Source organism: Centruroides sculpturatus, unplaced genomic scaffold (genome assembly GCF_000671375.1).
Source record: "Centruroides sculpturatus isolate CEXI.00-Female unplaced genomic scaffold, Cexi_2.0 scaffold119, whole genome shotgun sequence".
NCBI lineage: Eukaryota > Metazoa > Arthropoda > Arachnida > Scorpiones > Buthidae > Centruroides > Centruroides sculpturatus.
In genome coordinates, this window is record NW_019384338.1 from 240974 (window position 1) to 263256 (window position 22283).

General features: G+C 26.1%; 1 protein-coding gene across 1 annotated transcript in view; it reads right to left on the reverse strand.

Annotated features, from left to right (window-relative positions):
• LOC111632676 (neuroligin-4, X-linked-like) overlaps nt 1-22283 on the reverse strand; it is a 76240-nt gene that overhangs the window by 36406 nt on the left and 17551 nt on the right. Inside the window, exons 2-5 of the mRNA XM_023377175.1 lie at nt 2570-2716; nt 1795-1980; nt 554-1343; nt 352-470 (exon numbers count right to left, since the gene is read on the reverse strand). Of these exons, the coding sequence (XP_023232943.1) occupies nt 352-470; nt 554-1343; nt 1795-1980; nt 2570-2716 (1242 nt within the window). The remainder of the gene's footprint in view (nt 1-351; nt 471-553; nt 1344-1794; nt 1981-2569; nt 2717-22283) is intronic.

Consider the following 22283-nt stretch of genomic DNA (forward strand, 5'->3'; position numbering starts at 1 on the left):
AAATTAAAATTAAATCAAACAGAATTCATAGAATAAAAGGAAAAGAAACCGAATTAAATTAAGGTAGATAAATAAGTAAAGAAAAGTAAACTTATCCAAAAATATAATTTTGTTAAAGTGAGTAAATCTACTAGTTAAGATCTTTTGAAAAGAGATCTTAATTAGCAATTCCCATGTAACTATATCAGAGTTAAGTTTTAAGATGATTACGCTTTAAACATGTATTTAAAATAATTGAGTTTACTACTTCTACCTTAAATTCTTTATTTAATTAAATTTGACTACATAATATATTATATTTTTTTCTATTTTATAAAAGTTAATAATGACCGAAAGCAATTTTTGACTCACCTAATTCTAAATACCTTTGGTTAATTATTTCGTACTCGTGCCATAAAAATCTTTCAACTCTTCTTTTGTTACTCCTATCGATGGTTAATTCGGATTCCATGTCGGATGGATTTGGATCGCTTGATAGGTAAAACAAGGAGGAAAAAAAAATTAACAGTGGTACCTTACCGAAAAAAACATTACTTATTTAATTTGAACTTACCCAGTTTTAGCAAAATTTGTCCAGTGCAACATGGTCGTTTCGGCTAATAGCACTTCTGATCGTGTATAGTTAGCTTTAAAATGGGATAGAGTACCGACAATCGGTACACCGAACACGTAGGGTAATTCTTCTCCATGAATGGCTCCAAGACGTTGAGAATAATCACCATTCTCTGTTTGATAAGTAAATACGTAGAAATAGGTTCTGGAGTTAAGAGCCGAGTGGATATTACCTGCTTTTATTAAAGGAGCAGTGATTAAAGCGTCCCCTAATGCTTTAGAAGTTCCTTCTAAAACGCTGAAAGCGTGATGTGGTGGCCTGTTCCAATCCGTGTACTCGTTGACAATCGTCAAGAAGATTTCTTGTAAGTGGTAAATAAAAAGGTTTTTAACTAGCGATTGAAGTAACGTGTTACGTCGATCCACATCCAGACCGGAACGTTCCTCTTCGGCCGTGAAGAGAAAAAAAGATTCGATCCTGGTCACGCCGAACATTAGCGAGTACTGCTGAAAGATTGTATTGTCGTTAGACATCAGTTCCTCGGGTTCTTTTGGCACAAGTATACCATCTATTGTCGGACCGAATGCTGACAGGTAATCAGAGGTAGTTATGGATACTGCTAATATGTCTTCTACTGTGTGTTGTCTCATGCATTCGACCAACGCGGCATTGTCAACCATTGGACAATTGAGTGTAGATGCCAATTTGCTGGTGTGGTAAATAGCCTGGCGTGCTATTGCCCAGGGGCTTAGTGCTGATCCACTCTGCATAATGGCTTTCTGAAATAAACCTGCAATGGAACGTGCTATAATTATAAATCTTCAACCTTCGATACTACATTAATTCATTATTATAAATATTTATAAACACAAAAAAATATACACGAAATAAGGAGGGAAAAAATTGAAATTTGGAGATTCCTGAAGCTGAAAAACAATTGCGAGTTGAATAGTTTCCTCAGGAAGTGTTTTCTTTTGGGAGTTTCTTAATTTCCTTTCAGTTTTTTCCCTTCTCTATTGTTTTTCCAAATTTTTAAATGTTTTTGTTTATTTTATTGTAAATGTTTAAAGAGATTAGGAAGCTCACGGTAAAAAACAGAAAAAACAATAATGATTGCATAATTTCATTTTAGATTATACATTATTCTTTATTTTTTCTTAAACAAAAAATCGGTGAATAATTATAAAGTGAAACTTTGTGATGAATATGTTTAAGTTATCGATTTTATATCCGTCTCTTACCTTTAACCATCGGTGATATCATTAGCAAATTAACACAGGCAGCTCCGTGTCCATGACCAAATATCGTTACATTTTCTGGATCCCCGCCAAAATTTATAATATTTTCTTGAATCCAATGAAGTGCCGCCACTTGATCCAAAAGACCGTAATTACCCCTTGTTGTACCATCTACTGTTGGCAAGAAACCTCGAAAATTAAAAGTAAAATACAAATTTAGTATATAACGTGACTTGAAAATAATCAAAAATCAATATACACTTTTCAACTTTTTAAAACTTTCGACTTAACTTTAACCATAAAAAAAAGAATAAAAAAAATAATAAATAAGTTCTAGAGATTATCCAATATATTTGTATTAACAGATCAAATATGAAAACCTTTAGATGCGTTTTCTATTGATATAAATATATATATATAAATAGGGGGAAGAAGAGAAAGGAACCCAATTTCTTTCTTTGCTAAGTTTGTATCGATCAGGTGGATATCAAACAACTCATTCAATTCTTGTAGAAAGTAATTAAAGTTAAGGCTGCATCGCAGAACTTGCATGGATAATTTCGTATCTGGATGCAGCTGGTGCCGAAGAAATCATCTTCGGGGAAGGATTATGACAATAGATTATTTCGATTTTGTGCAGGAATGAAATATTAGCATAAGATACGCATTAAAACTATTAAAATATTCAGACATGCTTAGTTTAAACGTGATATATATATATACAATTATATTTTATTTTTTATGCTGTGTAAGCAAAATATAATGAAGTAAAACTTACCGAATATGCCTAATCTATAATTGATGGTGACTACCACGACTGAACTAAAACTTGCTAGTACGCTACCATCGTAAGGATTGCCAGAATTCCATTCGTAAGATTCCCCATGAATGTATACCATAACAGGTCTCTTCGCTGTTTCTCTGTCTGGATTAAAAAGGGTTAATTAGTGTTAAATCACTGTTAATCCTTTGTTAAGCTCACATTTTAATAAATGATGAGCTATTCTCTTCAACGTTGAAAACTTCCTCTTTACTAATTTACTCTTTTCGATTTGTAAATTAGTCAGAGAAAGTTTATAAAATCAAATATAAAATTTTATTAAATACTAAATAAATAACAAGTTTTAAATGTATAAATGATATTAAAATCGTACGGTAGACTTATTTTAATTAAATTATAATTTCTAAATTAGTTCTCTTCACTTAACTGAATTCGCTAATTATTTATATAATCTGTATATCTATAGAGACTGAATACATATATCTGTAGGCAAATTTTAAAAAAAAATTAAAGAAATAATAAGATTTTATAACAATTTATACAACACTTTCATTTTTATTTATATATACATTATTCAAAGATAGAAATTAATTTGTAACTCTAAACGTTAATCTGTGACTAGAAGCTTTAAAGAAGATTTAAAAAATACCTCATTTATTATCAAGAAAAGTACTATTTTTCAATTGGAATATACGTCAAAAATTTTAATTTATGACCAGAACAGAATTCCCATTCAATAAGCTTTCTTTCACTTCATTCTTATGTTGTCAATACAAAATAAAGTCTGCAGATGGCATCTAAAACAACTATAATCCAATTCTCAGGTTTTTCTAAACCGAAATTTTCCGAATCTGTTTATATCAAATTCTTCGATTTTTGCTCTTACTCAAACAATATCTTTCTCTCTATTTTAATTTTTTTTTCCTAAAATAAAAATATTTTTTTATTAGCTACATTCGTAAATATTTTAAAGAATAAACACGCTCTTAGCAAAATATCGACCATCATTTCAACGTTATTTAATTAAAAATTTACTATTTAATATTCTTAAAATAAGATTTTATCCTTATATTTTATAATATAAAGAGAAAGTAAAGTCGTATTTTTTTTAAAAAAGCAGAAACGATTTCTAATCTTTAAAATTTTCATAACAGTAGAATATGTACTTTATGATGTTTTCTATCTAATAAAAATTTATAGTTATGTACCAAAACTATTTCTTCTATTGGATATTCTACATTTATTTCAATGTAGCATAAAACATCCACGAAGATATGTTTAAAAAGTTTTTCCTTCATATTTTTTCTTTTATTATTCTAACTTTACATACCGCAATTCTTCGTCTTATTTACATAAAAGCTACTAGCAAACAAAAATTATAAACAAACTGCTTTAACTTTAACTTGTAAGAGCTTAACTTTACCTATACTTTCTTATATATATACGTATATTTTACATATTGTATACTATATATTTTTGAATTGTGGTATTGTATATATTCGTCGATTTACAGTTTTACTTGAATTGGCAATAAAAGTAAAGTGATTTACATCCAATTCGGAGGAAACATATATTAAAAAAAAAGAAATGTTTCTACGTAAAGAAAAAAAAACAATTGCTTATTAAAGTATAGAAAACAAAATACAAACTTTAAAAAAATTGTATATAAATATTTTAAATTTATAAAACTAAACAAATATACTGTTGAACTTTATCGAACAATTTATGCAGATGTTGCTTCTCAAGCAATAATTTTCTGCAAAAGTAAAATGTAGGAATTTGCACTCGGACAAAAGGAATTTCACTTGACTGCATTTTATCTAGTTTTTATTTTCTTTAATATTAATGTCTGTATCTTATTAATTTTCATTCATTTCTATGTAGAAAAAAAAATTAACTTAAAATATTGTTAAATGGATTTTAAAGTTTTAAGAAATGTTGTGAAATAAATTTTTGTGAGAGCAAATATTTTATTTAGTACGCAATTTATTTTATTGTCGGAAGAAAATCGCATTTTTATTGTTAAATAAAAAAACGGAGAAATAAAATAAATAAATCTAAGCAAATTTATTATTTAAATATTTATAATTTTCATGCAATAAAAATATTATTACCATTTTTTTTTTTACTTTTGATAAATTGTCTTTAACCACTTCTACATAGATTAAAATATAAATTAATGATTATAATAATTCGATAAAAAAAATCTAAAAATGGATATAAAATAATCCAATTTATATAGAAATTCTAGATTAAGTTATAGATAAATAAATTTTCTAGAATTGCCATATTTTACTATAGAACCATAATTCGGAGTTATTAAATTATATAAATTTAAGTATTGCTTATAAGTTTTTCTAAAATTGATGCCATTAGATAATTGTAAACATTAAATATTAGGACTTAATTAATATATTTTTACATATAATAACGTTTAAAACATATTTAAGATCGTTAAATATAATTATAATATATAAAATTTAAAAAATACTTTTTTTAAAAGCTGAAAAACTATGTAAGAAGACATAAAACTTTACACGAAAAGATGTAAAAGCTAATATATCAAAATACAGCATTTTTAGAAAAAAATATATATATATATATTTCCCCTATTTCTTAAGAAGAAAAGAAACATTTTCAAATCTTGATATTTTGAAAGTTTTTGCATTTTATTTTCGTATAAAATAATACAAAAAAAGAAAAGAAAAATGTTCTATTTGTTCCCTATTTAAAAACAATTTCAAAAATATTTTAACCTTTTTGATATATGAAGCAATTTTTCACATAGACCTACTATAAGAAGATGGCCTCTCATGACAAAACTGATATATACCAGACCGTCATTTTACCTCATGTTTCCTGAGATCTCGATCTGAATCACGTACGTTTCATCTGATTACAATTTTTTTTTAAATTGGAAATAAGCCAAAGCAATTTCTAAAATTCTAAAAAAAAGAGAGAGAAAAACAAGCAAAAAATTCTAACAGTAGCCAATTTATGAGTAAGTAATCTTACCGAATAGAAAATAAATAAATCTGATAAATAAAATTCCATTTTACCACTTTAAATTACGAATATAACTAAATATTTTAAATATCGAATAGTTTATATATAATCAGTAATGACCTTTGATATTTCTATACACCTGTAACAGTAACTTCAAATAACATTACTTTAGTAACCTGGCTTCTTGACACCCTCTAATCAATTATTCCTTATCAATATAAAGCAGGGTAAAAAAATTATTCTGATAATCAATTTTTCACCAACGATTCTTACAAACTTGTAACATGTAATAATACATGGTAAAATGTAATTTATCTTTCGCGTAAAAACACGTTTTATAAATACTTGACATTATCAATTAAGATGAATTTCATATTTTAATATTTAATATTCTTCTATTTCTTTTATTCTTTTTTATTATTCTTCTTCTTCTTCTGTACACCTGTAAGCAGAAAATATCTCCCTACCAACAGAAAAACCTATTCTTTTCAAGCTAGGAACCTGTTTCAATAAAGGTTATGGACATGGCTTTCTGTTCAGTATAAAGTATCAGATCTATTCTTGCCACGTTTCTTTTCACTAAACTGAAAAGGTTTCAGGTTTCAATTTCTAAATTTACTTTACAGTTCGCTTTTTTAGATAAATATATAAATATATATTTTTTTTTTCGGTATTTTTAATAAACTTAAAATTTATTATACAATAACTTATTGGTATACTTTAAGTAAATCTTATTGTAAAATTATACGATAAATGAATATGCAGACATATATTTTCATAAGTATGAGAGGGGTGGTTCAACTCTGCTGACTCATTATTCATACTCTTTGCACACTACACATTATGAATTTGATCAACACGTTGATATATTCATCGCCTGTGTACACTGCGTAAAATTCCCAAGGAGATTTCTTAGTAGTTCCTTTGTTATGATTTTTTTTAATTCTGAAAATCTAACAATATATATATATATAACTATACGAAACTTTGGTAAGTTAGAAAAAAAAATCGTAATTGAATAAAGCGTTTGTTTAACAAATCGATAAAGGACTTCATTTCCAGTCACACGTAGTACTTTTAAGTTACACGTCAAATATAGCCCATTTTGATTTAGTAGCAACTGTCAACGTGGAAAATAATTAAACAGCTTGAGAAATTAAATAGGAAAGTTAGCTCGGATGTATAACATTCATCTCATTCAACGTTTGCATCCATGGTAATAAATTTGACATTATATTTGAAAACATCCTTCAAAGAAATAGAACTTTGTGCTTAGAAAACAATGCGATGACAAGGATATTTTTTATCACTAGCCTTTGTCTCCTGAGCGAAAATGATGATGAGTGATGTGTTCTCAACAGTTTGTTTGTATAGAATGATACTGCACGGTTTACCGAAGCAAACAATTTCTTTTCTTTTCAGTAACGAACGTCGAAAAGTTATAAGAAGTTTATAATCGAGATTTTTTTCCCTTGAATCAATATGATCTTTGCAGACTTAAAAAAATATGGAGGCGAAAGTTCTTATCACTGTAAGGAATTTACATCTAACATTTTAATATATTCCATTCTTTTTGCTTATAAATCTCAGTTTTAAATTAAAAATTTATTGATTAATCATCTTCATATCTAAAACAAATAAAATATATACTGTGTGTGTATATATATATATAAGATATAAATTACTAAGAAGTTTTAGTTGTAAATCATTTTATTATCCGATTTTATATTGCACTTTACTGACTAACTGGCTGATTCAGCTTGCTGCAAACTGTATAATTCGGCAATAAAATTATATTTGATAGATTTTTGTCTTAAATTAAGTACAAGAAACAATACAAGTACAGAAAGGAAGGGAAAAATCTATATCATTTTCTCAGCATGGGTTGTAAACAGGATGTAGTATTTACTTGAAGAGAGGATTGGTTTAAATTGATAAAACTATTGTTAGAAATTGCCATAATTTTTAAAACGCATAATAGCAATTTTATAAATAATTTATAATTTTAAATATTTAATATTTATGTTATTCATCGATAAATAATAGAGCAGTTTTAATGGCGAATTTACAATTGTAATTATTCTATCAGTTTAACTTACGTAACTCATTTGCATACTTACATTCGCGCATTTAAGCGTTTAAACAACCGGAAACACGTGTGTATATATATATAATATGTGTGTGTGTGTGTGCTTGTCTGTGTACACACCATCACGCGCCTTTCAGACACACGTGGTTTTTTTTAGTTTTGTTTTTCTTTCTGTCTGAACTCGAGTTTAATCGAAAACAATTTAGCAAACGATAGAAACAGTGAGAATCCCATTCAATTTCTGTAGAAATTATTTACACCATAAATATCACTTAGAATGTAATTTCATTCCGAAATTAAATTCCAGAAATGGCTTTATACATTGTATAGTAACATTACAACGATAATCAATGATAGACGTCCCAATGGTTGTTTTGTACGCCAAGTTTCGAGTCAAGAGAAACCAGTCAGGCCAATAATAGGCAACTCCTACTAAAAGTAAGTGCAGGAGCAGATTGGCTTTTGCTATCAAACACACAGGCCACATAAATCCAGCTGTTTCCCAATTCTTTCTGTAGCAAACCAACCGAAACAGGGAAATTTTATTTTCAGAAATCGGATCAACTCTCCTGTAATGCAGTAAATCTATAGATGAGTATTGGGAAGTGTTGTACACCTACCTATTTCGTTTACAGTAAGCAAAAGAAAAAGAATATTTTTACGCTATATTGCACTGCAATAAATGGATGCCGCATTTCGACGTACCGTCCAAACCTACGTGAAGTTATTTAACGTGCAAAATAAAAGATAGAAGAAAAATATATATATATACATCGCACACGCCATCCGTATAATTTTATTGGTTTAAAATTTTGTAATTTTAAGGTAAGAAAACTTTATAGACGACGCAAGACGAGTTTAATGTTCATTTTTATGATGTAGACACTCCCCAAAATAAAATTATCTTTTGTAAGTTTAGCACGCGTAAGTTTTCAATGATACTTTTTACTCCTAATGAAGATTTAACAGAACATTAATGATTTGAGGCTATTCACCCCTAAGCTACAAAAGCATGCAGATGGATCGGTGAAGTGGTTGATCTGTGCTTACCCATATTAAATTTTTCAGTAGGAGTAATGGCATTTTTTGACATAAGAATTGACATATTGCATTTACTCCTTAAATCACGCGTGTTTCTAAGTGATTTGATAAAATTTATCGATACTAAAAAAACATACATCTTCATAAAAAGATGTTTGGAATCGGCTCTTGGCAGAAAGTTCGGTTAAATTCTTTATAGGAGAGAATTTATACTGTCACAAATGGGAAATTAAATATAAGAAGATATACTGATCTCTCAAAAAACGTCTAAACATCGATTCTATCTTATTCAATAACGTTTACCAACAACAATGCAATCGGTAGCATTTCATCGACATTTGTTAGATCACGCAAAGAAACTATCAATATTTCTACCACAAAGTGGAACATTTTTATGATTTACAGAATTGCTTTTTATATATAATCTTATATATATAAATAGTATTGTATTTTTTGTGAGTTTTAAATAAAAAAAATATATAAAAAATGCTTTATTTATTAACTGGAATGTAGAAAAAGCGCAAGCAACAAATAAATAGAAGATGCAGATGTTGTGCATGCCTCTACAAAGAAAGAAATTTTCAACAGTTATTTTCGGAATTATAATAAAAAAAGAACTCAGATAATTAAGTTTAAAATTCTTCCTTCTTTTTTATTTTCTATGAACCCAAAAGGCTGATGATTGTATTGAAAATAACAACTGGACTGTAGAACATTTTTTATTAAACGGATTTTTATAAGTAGTTCTATTATATATAAACTATTCTTTGACCTTAATAATTGTAAAATATATAAGTTGAATTTTATATTAAAAAGAAAACAGCGATGGAATTTATATTAGAGGATTTAAAATTAAAAATATCTGCAAGAGTTTATATCGTTCGCATTTTTAATTTTAAAATGGTTGATAATAAGTTTGTCTTAACGATGATTGGTTGAGTTATTAAAAGTTACGCCTGATTTGTCAATTTCTAGTTTCTTTTAACCAATCGTCGTTAAGACAAGCATTTTACCAATCAATTTTTTTCGTTAAGATATTTAACGATCGATATATTACATAGCAAAGAACGAAGTAAGCTCATAAGAACAGTTATATTCAATTTTGATTCCTCTGCCATCTTCCAAGTTTATTGTATTTACTTAACGTTCTGTATATGTAGATCCATATGGAAAGAAAAATATGCAATGTTATATAAACGATGAGAAATTCTGCGAGAGCCAAGTAAACACAAAAATAGAACAAAATCATTAGTAATACTATCAACGAAATACTTTGTTTACAATGTAACTAAAGATTAAATTTTAAGTATAAAATAAGATAAGAATTATACGGATTTAATGAATATTTTACATTTTAATTGATAAATTTTAAGTAGGAATTAGAGTATGACTCATTAATGTAATTAAATAAGAATTAGTTACATTTTTTAGCATAAATTGCTTCTCTATTCTTAATTAATAATAAACAAAATTATTATCGAATTTGAGAGCGTTGAATATTTTTAAAAAACACACAAAAAAAAGAAAAGAAAAATCTGCAGTTAAAAATGCAATATTTAGAAAACACTTTAGAAGTGAGGAGAGAGGGAGGGACAAAGATAATAAAAAGAGAAGGTAGTGATAAAATGATTCTTACCCTTTTGTAGTTTTTTTTTATTTACTCAAAAATCAAATTTCCTTGTTTTATAAATTAAAGAAGGAAAAAAAATTAACACGTGTTCAGATTTTTACTTTTTTCTTTGTCGTCATAAAGTGATTTCATTTATGATAATTTGAACGACATTTCAATTGCAACATACACAGAAAAAAAAGAATAGAAACCAAAAAAAAAGAAAAGGAAAAAATTGTTGTTTCCCTAAAATCTGTTCTTAATTTAAACATTGGGAAAAGAAAAGAAAAGAATGAGAAAGAGATAAAAAGTGAAAAACAATAATATACATTATTATAATGCAATCAAATGCAAATGATTTCTTTTTTATTCGACTCTTAAACGTATTACAATAGAATGTGAATAGTTCCATTTGCAAGAAATGACTCGAGTATATTGATTAGAAACGTTGCAGCAACTTAAACTGGTATATCGAAACTTTTGTCTTTTCTAGACACATTCTAGAAATAAACCGATGTAGAACGGGGTGAAGGGGGAATAGTTTCGTAGGAAAGTAAAGGGAAAAACTATTTTTATTTATTCGTTTTTTATGACTCTTGCTCCCTTTTTTTTCCTCGACAAAATCGTGCTTTCCATTTGTTATCGAATTCCCTTTGCTCTCGATTCAAGAAAAAAATAAAGGGAAATCTGTATATATATAAGTATTACCAATTTACGATACTCTGTAAAGGAAATGGAAAGCTTGGGAATACATTTTAAGTGTTTAGACGACTTGTAGGAGGAGGGAGAGACGATGATCTGGACCTAGAAGCAGATGAATGTAATAAGCTGAGAAGAAACGCAGCTGCACAGATCACAATACTGGACTGCATCCCCTGTCACCTCCACAGCACCATAGTCACGTGGATGGTTGACACCGTCCAGAAGAACCCTGACAGGCTATCGGTTTTGGATGATTGCCAACAGCAAGATGACTGGACGCATCGCAACCGAAATGCACATTTGGAGGATCCATGTTCATTTTTCATTTGACGTCGGCCCTCTTTTTTCTTTATATATATATATATATACGTGTGGCTGCAATTAACTCGCGACTAGTTGAGAAATTCGCCATAGCCTGATATCATTGGCGAAAATCTTTTTCTTCTTCGGTAGCGCTTTTCTTCCCCCTCTTTGCTAAGAGTTCAATTATGATATATATGTAATTACAATGTCTAGACGCGATAGCTACTAGAGAAAAATAAAAAAAGGAAGCAATACTCGGTACAATTAATTAGCAATTATGTCGGAGAACTGGCTTCGAGAATGGCAATACGTTTTATGTTATTAAATCGAATATCGCTGTTTCAGACATCATAGCAAAGAACGTAACGATCAACGATAGAGAAGGCGTTTAAAGAATAAAAAAAAAGAAAGACCCGTCTCATTTCTTCGATCACTGTCCCAGGAGAATCCCGGATTTCGAAACATTAAGCTGCAAACACCTCTGGGAGAAGCGTACGGTCAAAAGTATACGATGCAATGTGCAACAGCACCCAAGTTATAATCTACAGAAAACGTGATGGATATAGTTAAAAGTAAAGATTTCTTCTGTGAAGAGCTAAAAAGTTTTTTGCGGTAAAAATAAACAGCTTTGTTTTTTTCCAACTTTTTAAGAAATGTAAGGAGGAGGAAGAGGAGGAGGAGGAAGAAAAGATTGGAAAGAGAAAAAAATAATTCAATTTCTATACGTTAATCTTGGAAAATTTGATGTTAAAATAAGAGGTGGAAAAAGCCATTATTCAGATAAAGAAAAATTCCCACGAGTAATTTATCGTTTAAAGAAACAGTTTAGTTCACGATAAACCTATTGCAGATTTGCAAATTTTCGACGATCGTGTTAAGGATTTCATTTTGTACGTGATGAACGTTGACACATGTACGCGTTCTGTTTGACTTGTGTTCCGTTCATTGACTCCATCATACAATCTCTCATTTATATTCGCCTGAAGGTAACTTTATAATCTTATTATGCTTATCTCTCATATTTTTCCACATCGATAACGTCACTATTGTTTTCTAGTAATTGGTAAAACTTCAAATTAACTTCATCATTTTATTATCGATTTGCAATTTTGTTTCTATACTAAAATACATGTTACATACTTTTACTTCTTCTTCTTCTCTTTTCTTTCTTACTTGTTTTTGTTTATCAAGTTTACTTTCAACTTAATAAATAACTGTCAAATATTTGATATCAAAATTAACTTTTGCCATTTTTTTTTTTCGTTGGAAGAAACAGAAAAAGGGAATGAGTGAGAGGAGGAGAAGAAGGAGGAAAATACATTTAATACCAACATTTCGATTTGTATTTTTTTAAAGATATTATCTTACCGAGTTTTACTTATTTTTTTTAAAAAAAAGTAAGAAATAACATAAATCTTCGAATATTTCATAAGAAATTTTGGCAATAATCTAGTAAACTTTCTATAAAAATTAAAGTTAAAATATACATATTTATACNATTAAAAAATAATATTTTGGCATTTTAATTGTAGAATATTAACTTTTATTTTTAGTTCTGGTAAAGGATGTGTATTTCTATTTTTATTTTTATTTTTATGACGTTGAGGAATAACTTGCCGGATAAAGACTGACAAGTGATGCACGTTGATATCCACACAAGGTCAAATATCAGTTATCTCTTCTCAAGAAAAATAAAAATAAAATACGCTTCTATACTGTATGCTATCAACACTAGATTTTTCCTATTGATACAAATTCCAAATTGCACTTCGAATTAAGAAAAGTATTATCTGTCTGTCTGTCTGTATCAAAATAATGTCGATATCATTTTCTCTATAGCTTATAGCTTTATTTATAAGCAATACTATGATTTTGCTGACTATTTTCACTTTATCTGTCAATCTGTCTGCCTATCTGTTCGACTCTACGCACACTCGGATTTTATTACTTGAAACTATTGTTTCTAAAAAATGTTGAATTGTCAGGGTGAAGGATATGTAGGAGTTTGTTTCAGACTAGTCACTGTTTCAATTCTAAATATTTTAAATGTAGACAGAATTAAATTCAAAATGTTTAGAGATAGAAGAGAGGGGAAGAAAGAGAGAACTCAGAGCATATCTATGTACAGTACACATTACATAAGTAATCCATTTTTTTTAACATAAACAATAAAAATTTTAATTAGTTATAAGCCGAATTAAGTCATACGTTTATTAAAATATATTTTAAATGCATAAATTTCATTTGATTAATGTAGAAGAAACAAAGTTTTCAACTCATCAAATTGAAAGAAAACTGCCGATATAAAGTAAAGTTTATACTTTTTCTATTAATGGAAACTATAAACTATTTATAGTTTCCATTAATAGAAAAAATATATAAAAGTTTATATAACTAAAATGATGTTGTTTATTTTGGTAACAGATGTTTATTATTACCACTTTGTACGTTTAACTACTTCAGAAATTTTCTTTACATTTTTTTAAAAAATTTCTCTCCCCTTCCTTCCTTCTAAGAATTTTATAATTTTAATTAAAATACTTAATTTTAATGAAAACTTTATAAATAATTATCATCTTAACCATCATCAATTTAACTTGAAAGCATTAAGAAATTTTATTTTTAAGTCAATTTATATAAAATGCAATCCGCAATATTTAGTAAAAATGTATATGATAGATATATCATGGGAAAAGATAAAATTGCATCTTTCACTATGTTCTCTCTCTCAGGACAGAAAGGTCAAAGCTCGATAGTATTGACCCATGTTGTACACATGCTGCAAAAAGTGATTCTTTGACAAATCTCGTCCCTGGAGAAAGTGTTTAACATTCGAAATCAGTAAAAATAGCAAGATTTAACTTCTCCAATTTTATCTCTTTGCACAAGGAAAAATTCCTAACAAACTCTTTACATGAAAATTTTATATTTTATAAATGAATAAATTAAATATATATATAAGGTTAATATTAATTAGATTTATTATAAAATATAATTATTTGGTTATTTATTTCTTTTTAAAAGATTAAATGCATTACGAACAATCAATAAGGTGATAGAAGATGATAAAAAAAGAAAGAATGTTTATCCATTTTAATGCTCGGTCATTTCGTATAAATCTGTGAAAATTGCATAAAATCGATAAGAAAAAGGGAATTTTTGTTCATTTTATTCTTAATTGTTCCATTGAAGCATGAAAAATTACACAAATCAATGAAAAGGAAATATTTGTTCATTTCACTTCTTAATTGTTTCCTTCGAGGTAGGAGAATGGCATAAATTATGAAAACGAAATTGTTTCGTTTTATTTTCATTTCCTAATTGTTTCGTATAATATAACACTAAATAAAACTAAACTAAGTCAAAATAAACATAATGTTTACTCGGTTGAATTACTTAGTTACTTCTTACAATAAATTATAAATCAGATAAACTAGTTTAATGTAAAAGGGCAAACGAAATTAACTCAAATTTACGTAGAGAATTCTTTAAATTATTTATTTAATATTGTTAAATTTTATAAATTAACGACATTATTTTACTTAATTTATAATAATATAATTAAAATAAAATTTAAAAAAACTCGATGAAAATTGCTAGAAACTCAAAAATTTAGTAGGAAAATAAATTCTTTATACTCATTAGAAATCGCAATAAAGTAGACAAACGTCAAATATTCATAATTGAAAGTTAAAAAATGGGTTAATTACCATTATTATATTTTTCTTTCAGATCTTAATTTTGATAATAATGTTTAGAAAATAAAAATGATGATAACAAAAGATAAACTGGAGTGATTTTTAAACTTAATTGTAATGAAATGGTGAATGAAAAAATAATAATAAAACAAAAAATAGCGAAGGAATAAAATAAAAATTCTTCTGATATTAAACTATTTTTTTTTTTCTTTTTGTATTGGGTTAAACTTATTTTCAATTTTCTCGAAGATAAGAAAAGAATAAATTGAAAATTAAATAATGGCCGGATATGCAAGAGTTTATTTCTTAAAATTACTTTATTATTATTGTTTTATTACACGATCAAAGCTTTTTTTTTTAAAGTTGTTACTATTTTCCTAATAAATATTTCTGTGAATTTGAAACTTTGTATATTTATAGTAATAAAGAAAGGATCTTTCTGCATAGAAAATTGATGAGAAAAATTTAAGAGGATTTTATGTTTTTCTACGGAAACGTAGTAAAACATTGGAAAAATTCCGAAGGGAAACACTAATATGTTTTGTGCATACTTACCACAACTTACCACATGAGTTTTCATAAAGTTTCGGTTAGTAAAAATGGAAAAATTCGCCCATTCAGCAAGAATAAGATTAAAGACTTGTTGAAACACACAACATTTTATTTTTTTCTTTTATTGAAATAAATAATATATGAACCTTGTGTAATAAACTTCATTTTTTTTACTTTAAAAAATAATAAGATGTATTTGCATCTTTAATAAACCGATAATAAAAACATCATTTTGAAAAATTTTTTTTTTTGAATAAAATTAAAATGCTAAATTTTCCACATAAAATAAATTATTCTAAATGTTTGTTTACTTATTTGGCTCTATTCAATGTAACCCTCCCTTCTATATTAAATTAGGGTAGTTAGTTAGTTCCCTGTATATGTACAGTACATGATGGAATAGGGTATAAACAGAGTTACGGGTAAGAAATAAACTAGAATAGAATAAGGGAGGTTAGGGTAGAATAAGGTAAAGGAATAGGATATAATAGGATAAGAGAAAGTTCAAATAAAGTATTATTATTATTATTTTATATTTATTACAACACAGGGTACAAATTGGTATTGGCAGCATTTGGCCATAGCTATAAGCCTAGAAGCCACAGTCTTTGATCACATATTATTGAATTATTATGGTCACAATAATATGACCACATCATTATTGTTACTTTAAATAGAATTTCTTACTTTCTTTAAATATTTATTCGTGATTAGCGATAACATATTTTATAGATATATAAAAATAATAATAGCTTCAAAATTGATAAATTGAAATATAACACAAAATAATTATTCTAATTATAAATATTTTACCTCCTAAATATAATTTAATAAAGGAAAAGAAAATCGCATTTTCTTTAATTTCATTTTCTGTAATATTTTCAAAAATATTTAATGAATAATCAATAAAAGTAATTTTTTAAAATATATATATTGTAAGAGTTAAACAGGAATTGTTTAAATTTGATTTGAATTTTTCTTTTTTTTTTAAATTAAATTTTAAAGGTTGATTAATACGATATTTAAGGAATTAAAAAATAATATTTTGGCATTTTAATTGTAGAATATTAACTTTTATTTTTAGTTCTGGTAAAGGATGTGTATTTCTATTTTTATTTTTATTTTTATGACGTTGAGGAATAACTTGCCGGATAAAGACTGACAAGTGATGCACGTTGATATCCACACAAGGTCAAATATCAGTTATCTCTTCTCAAGAAAAATAAAAATAAAATACGCTTCTATACTGTATGCTATCAACACTAGATTTTTCCTATTGATACAAATTCCAAATTGCACTTCGAATTAAGAAAAGTATTATCTGTCTGTCTGTCTGTATCAAAATAATGTCGATATCATTTTCTCTATAGCTTATAGCTTTATTTATAAGCAATACTATGATTTTGCTGACTATTTTCACTTTATCTGTCAATCTGTCTGCCTATCTGTTCGACTCTACGCACACTCGGATTTTATTACTTGAAACTATTGTTTCTAAAAATGTTGAATTGTCAGGGTGAAGGATATGTAGGAGTTTGTTTCAGACTAGTCACTGTTTCAATTCTAAATATTTTAAATGTAGACAGAATTAAATTCAAAATGTTTAGAGATAGAAGAGAGGGGAAGAAAGAGAGAACTCAGAGCATATCTATGTACAGTACACATTACATAAGTAATCCATTTTTTTTAACATAAACAATAAAAATTTTAATTAGTTATAAGCCGAATTAAGTCATACGTTTATTAAAATATATTTTAAATGCATAAATTTCATTTGATTAATGTAGAAGAAACAAAGTTTTCAACTCATCAAATTGAAAGAAAACTGCCGATATAAAGTAAAGTTTATACTTTTTCTATTAATGGAAACTATAAACTATTTATAGTTTCCATTAATAGAAAAAATATATAAAAGTTTATATATATATCAATACGATCAGACAACTTGACAGGTAAATTGAAAATCGAGTTTTTATCTTTATATTTTATAAAATATTTGTAGTACAGAAAAGAAACTTATTAGAAGTGTACGGCGATTATTATTATTATAAACGTATTATAAAGATTAAGCTTAAATAAATAATATGTTTCAAATCGTAAATTATTTCGTTTCATTACATAATGAAAGAAAAATGATAAAAAATTAAAATTTTTCTTTAATTTTCAATATTTTTAAGATGTAAATATTGATACATACGTATAAATATAGACTTATATTCCTTTTATTAATGGAAAATTTAAATATTTTATAATTTCCATTAAGAAAAAAGGATATAAAGTATATATAGGCTATATATATATGTCAATACACTCAGACAAAATTGAAAATAGAATTTTTTAATAATATTTTGAAGTATTTATAGTGTAGAAATAGAAATTGCTAGTATTAGCCATATATTATTGTCATAGAAAGATTATTGATTTTATATAAACTTTGATTTACTTTCAAAAGTTTCTTGTTTTATTATATAATTAATTAAACAAATATATATATATATATNTTTCTTTTTTTTTTAAATTAAATTTTAAAGGTTGATTAATACGATATTTAAGGAATTAAAAAATAATATTTTGGCATTTTAATTGTAGAATATTAACTTTTATTTTTAGTTCTGGTAAAGGATGTGTATTTCTATTTTTATTTTTATTTTTATGACGTTGAGGAATAACTTGCCGGATAAAGACTGACAAGTGATGCACGTTGATATCCACACAAGGTCAAATATCAGTTATCTCTTCTCAAGAAAAATAAAAATAAAATACGCTTCTATACTGTATGCTATCAACACTAGATTTTTCCTATTGATACAAATTCCAAATTGCACTTCGAATTAAGAAAAGTATTATCTGTCTGTCTGTCTGTATCAAAATAATGTCGATATCATTTTCTGTATAGCTTATAGCTTTATTTATAAGCAATACTATGATTTTGCTGACTATTTTCACTTTATCTGTCAATCTGTCTGCCTATCTGTTCGACTCTACGCACACTCGGATTTTATTACTTGAAACTATTGTTTCTAAAAAATGTTGAATTGTCAGGGTGAAGGATATGTAGGAGTTTGTTTCAGACTAGTCACTGTTTCAATTCTAAATATTTTAAATGTAGACAGAATTAAATTCAAAATGTTTAGAGATAGAAGAGAGGGGAAGAAAGAGAGAACTCAGAGCATATCTATGTACAGTACACATTACATAAGTAATCCATTTTTTTTAACATAAACAATAAAAATTTTAATTAGTTATAAGCCGAATTAAGTCATACGTTTATTAAAATATATTTTAAATGCATAAATTTCATTTGATTAATGTAGAAGAAACAAAGTTTTCAACTCATCAAATTGAAAGAAAACTGCCGATATAAAGTAAAGTTTATACTTTTTCTATTAATGGAAACTATAAACTATTTATAGTTTCCATTAATAGAAAAAATATATAAAAGTTTATATATATATCAATACGATCAGACAACTTGACAGGTAAATTGAAAATCGAGTTTTTATCTTTATATTTTATAAAATATTTGTAGTACAGAAAAGAAACTTATTAGAAGTGTACGGCGATTATTATTATTATAAACGTATTATAAAGATTAAGCTTAAATAAATAATATGTTTCAAATCGTAAATTATTTCGTTTCATTACATAATGAAAGAAAAATGATAAAAAATTAAAATTTTTCTTTAATTTTCAATATTTTTAAGATGTAAATATTGATACATACGTATAAATATAGACTTATATTCCTTTTATTAATGGAAAATTTAAATATTTTATAATTTCCATTAAGAAAAAAGGATATAAAGTATATATAGGCTATATATATATATGTCAATACACTCAGACAAAATTGAAAATAGAATTTTTTAATAATATTTTGAAGTATTTATAGTGTAGAAATAGAAATTGCTAGTATTAGCCATATATTATTGTCATAGAAAGATTATTGATTTTATATAAACTTTGATTTACTTTCAAAAGTTTCTTGTTTTATTATATAATTAATTAAACAAATATATATATATATATATATATATTTGTTATTATATTAATATACATATGCAACCGAACCTTTAATGATGGAAACATACAAGTGACCGTTGTTTAGAGGTTCGACTGTATATGTCAATTTACTCAAATAATTTAGCATATAAATTAAAAACAACGATATTTTTTACAATTTATATAGATTAATAGACTTATATACTTCCTAATAATGGAAACTATAAAGGATTTATAAAAGAGTTTGCCAGCTATTCAATTGTTTATAAGTTTATTTCTTAAGATAACCTGTAAGAAGCGTACAACTTATTTATCACAGAGAAGAGAAAGTTTTGAGAAGTATGCTAACTTGTTTTGGGAATAACAACATCTATGAAGTATGTTGTTTTGTGTATTTCGACGCCTGTCTCAATGTCTGTCCTATTATGATTAATTGTTTTGTCTGCTCACGTCTCTCTATCTTAATACAATTTGTCTTACTCTCTAGAATTGTAGTGTATCAGGAATTACAGTAATACGTCATTATTTATTTATTTTTAATAATTTTTTTAAAAATAAAAGTTTGTATTTTTATGATTAATTTTTCATGAGTAATTTTACGTTCTTGATTGAATCTCTGTTTATATAATCTGCCTGGGTTTTGAAAGTCATTTCTCTTTGGGTTATTGCAACGTCTGCCTTAATTAGTATGGCATCTCATTATTATTATCATTAAACATTTAGGTCATTCTAGATGGCCATAAATTGATTTTTACAAAGAAAAATTGGATGAATTTCTATATTTTTCTCCTGAAATATAGTATTTTCTTTTCACAAATCGCAATTTCGAAATAAAATGATACATTTGCGGTTTTGGGAGGAGTATCTATCATATCTATAATATACGCTTAAAAAAATTGGAGCTTTTTTAGAAAAAAAGGAGAAACTTTTTATCGTTTTTGTATCGTTTCTTCTTATGAAAGTCATTGGAAAAATTCAAAAACTTGAAATTTTGCACATAACTGATATACAAACGTCCTACTTCAGGATTGAATATGCCTATCTGTAGCGCTTATAATGTTTTATTTAAAGTCGCAAAGAAACTTTTAAAGGTATATTTATACAAATTTACGATTAAATTTAAAAAAATCTAAGGCATAAAATTAAAAATAAAAGATTTTTTTAAAGTAAAAGATAATTAACTATACTTGCTACAAACGATGCCTATCTACAGTACTTAAAACGCTTTATTTAACATCACGAAGAAACTTTTTTTTTTCTTTAAGAATTTATATATTTTTATATAAATTAACGCTTAAATTTTTAAAAATTCTAAAGTGTAAATAACGCATGAAATTAAAACAAAAAAAGGACAAATTAGCAAAGGATAATTAACTATAATTGCTACACTAATATTTCTCTATAACACTATAGTTATATACGACTATGAATACCTAAATATATATATATATGTATATCCTATGAATATTCCTGTAGTATTTAGTTTTTATTTAACATCGTAAAGAAATCTTCGTAAGGAATTTGTTTAAATAAGAAATTTACCTTTAATTCTAAAAATCTAGAAGTGTAATTAATGCAGTTAAGTAATTGCTACAGCAACACTGTCTATAGCACTGCATATACCTTGATATACTTATCTTTATATCCTATAAAAATACATATATATAATGCTTTACCTAACATAAAAAACACTGCTTCTAAATAACTTACACATTTTAATATAAATTTATACTTAATTTTAAAGATTATAAAGTGTAAGTACTGCATAAAATCAATAATAAAGATTATATTAATAAGAGCTAATTAACTACATTTACTACAATAATATTTTCCTAGAATATATATACCAATGTATGTCTATCCTATTAATATATCTATCTACAGACTAGTATTTAAGCTACGATGTAAATTTAATTAAAAAATTGTAGTGTAAATAATGCATTAAAAAAAAGGCCATAAAAAGAGGTGATAAGTCGCTACAATAATAAAAGCATACATAGAGTTTATATAATATAATGTCTATGTATGGTTCTCTGTTATACAACACCTATGTATGTCTCTCTATTATATAATACCTATATGTTTCTCTGTTATACACCTACTTGTACATCCTACGATCATGTTTAACTACAGCATTTATAATATTTTTATTTATATAGTAAAGAAAGATTTTAAGAGAAATTTATATAATTTTTTACACAAATTTACACTTAAATTAAAAAATTCTAATTGGTAAATAATGCATAAAATTAAAAATAAAGGTCATATTAGGGAAAGATAATTAGCTACACTTTTCTACAATAACGTTGTTATTTTTAGATAAATTTTATGATTTGCATTTCTCTCTCTCTTTCTTAATTTAAAAATATAATTAAAGATGTTACTATTTTTAAAATATTTTTATACACATCTTTTTTTCTTTAAAAAAAATTATTTTTCTTCCTAAATTTAATAAATAAGAGAATTTTTTGGCAGTTGTTTGTGTTAATTTTAAAGTAAATCAATAATTTAAAATTTTGTATAATTTTATCCAGAATAATAATTTCACAGTTGATGGAAAGAAAGAAAAATTTCTTTCAAATATTCTTTTTTTTATGCTTTTATTTTATGAAATTCTTCATGTATAAAAATTAAATTAAAGCAAGTTTTTTTTTAAATCTTCTTAAAATAAATATTTAAAAAATTTATAACAGCACTTTTAAATATATA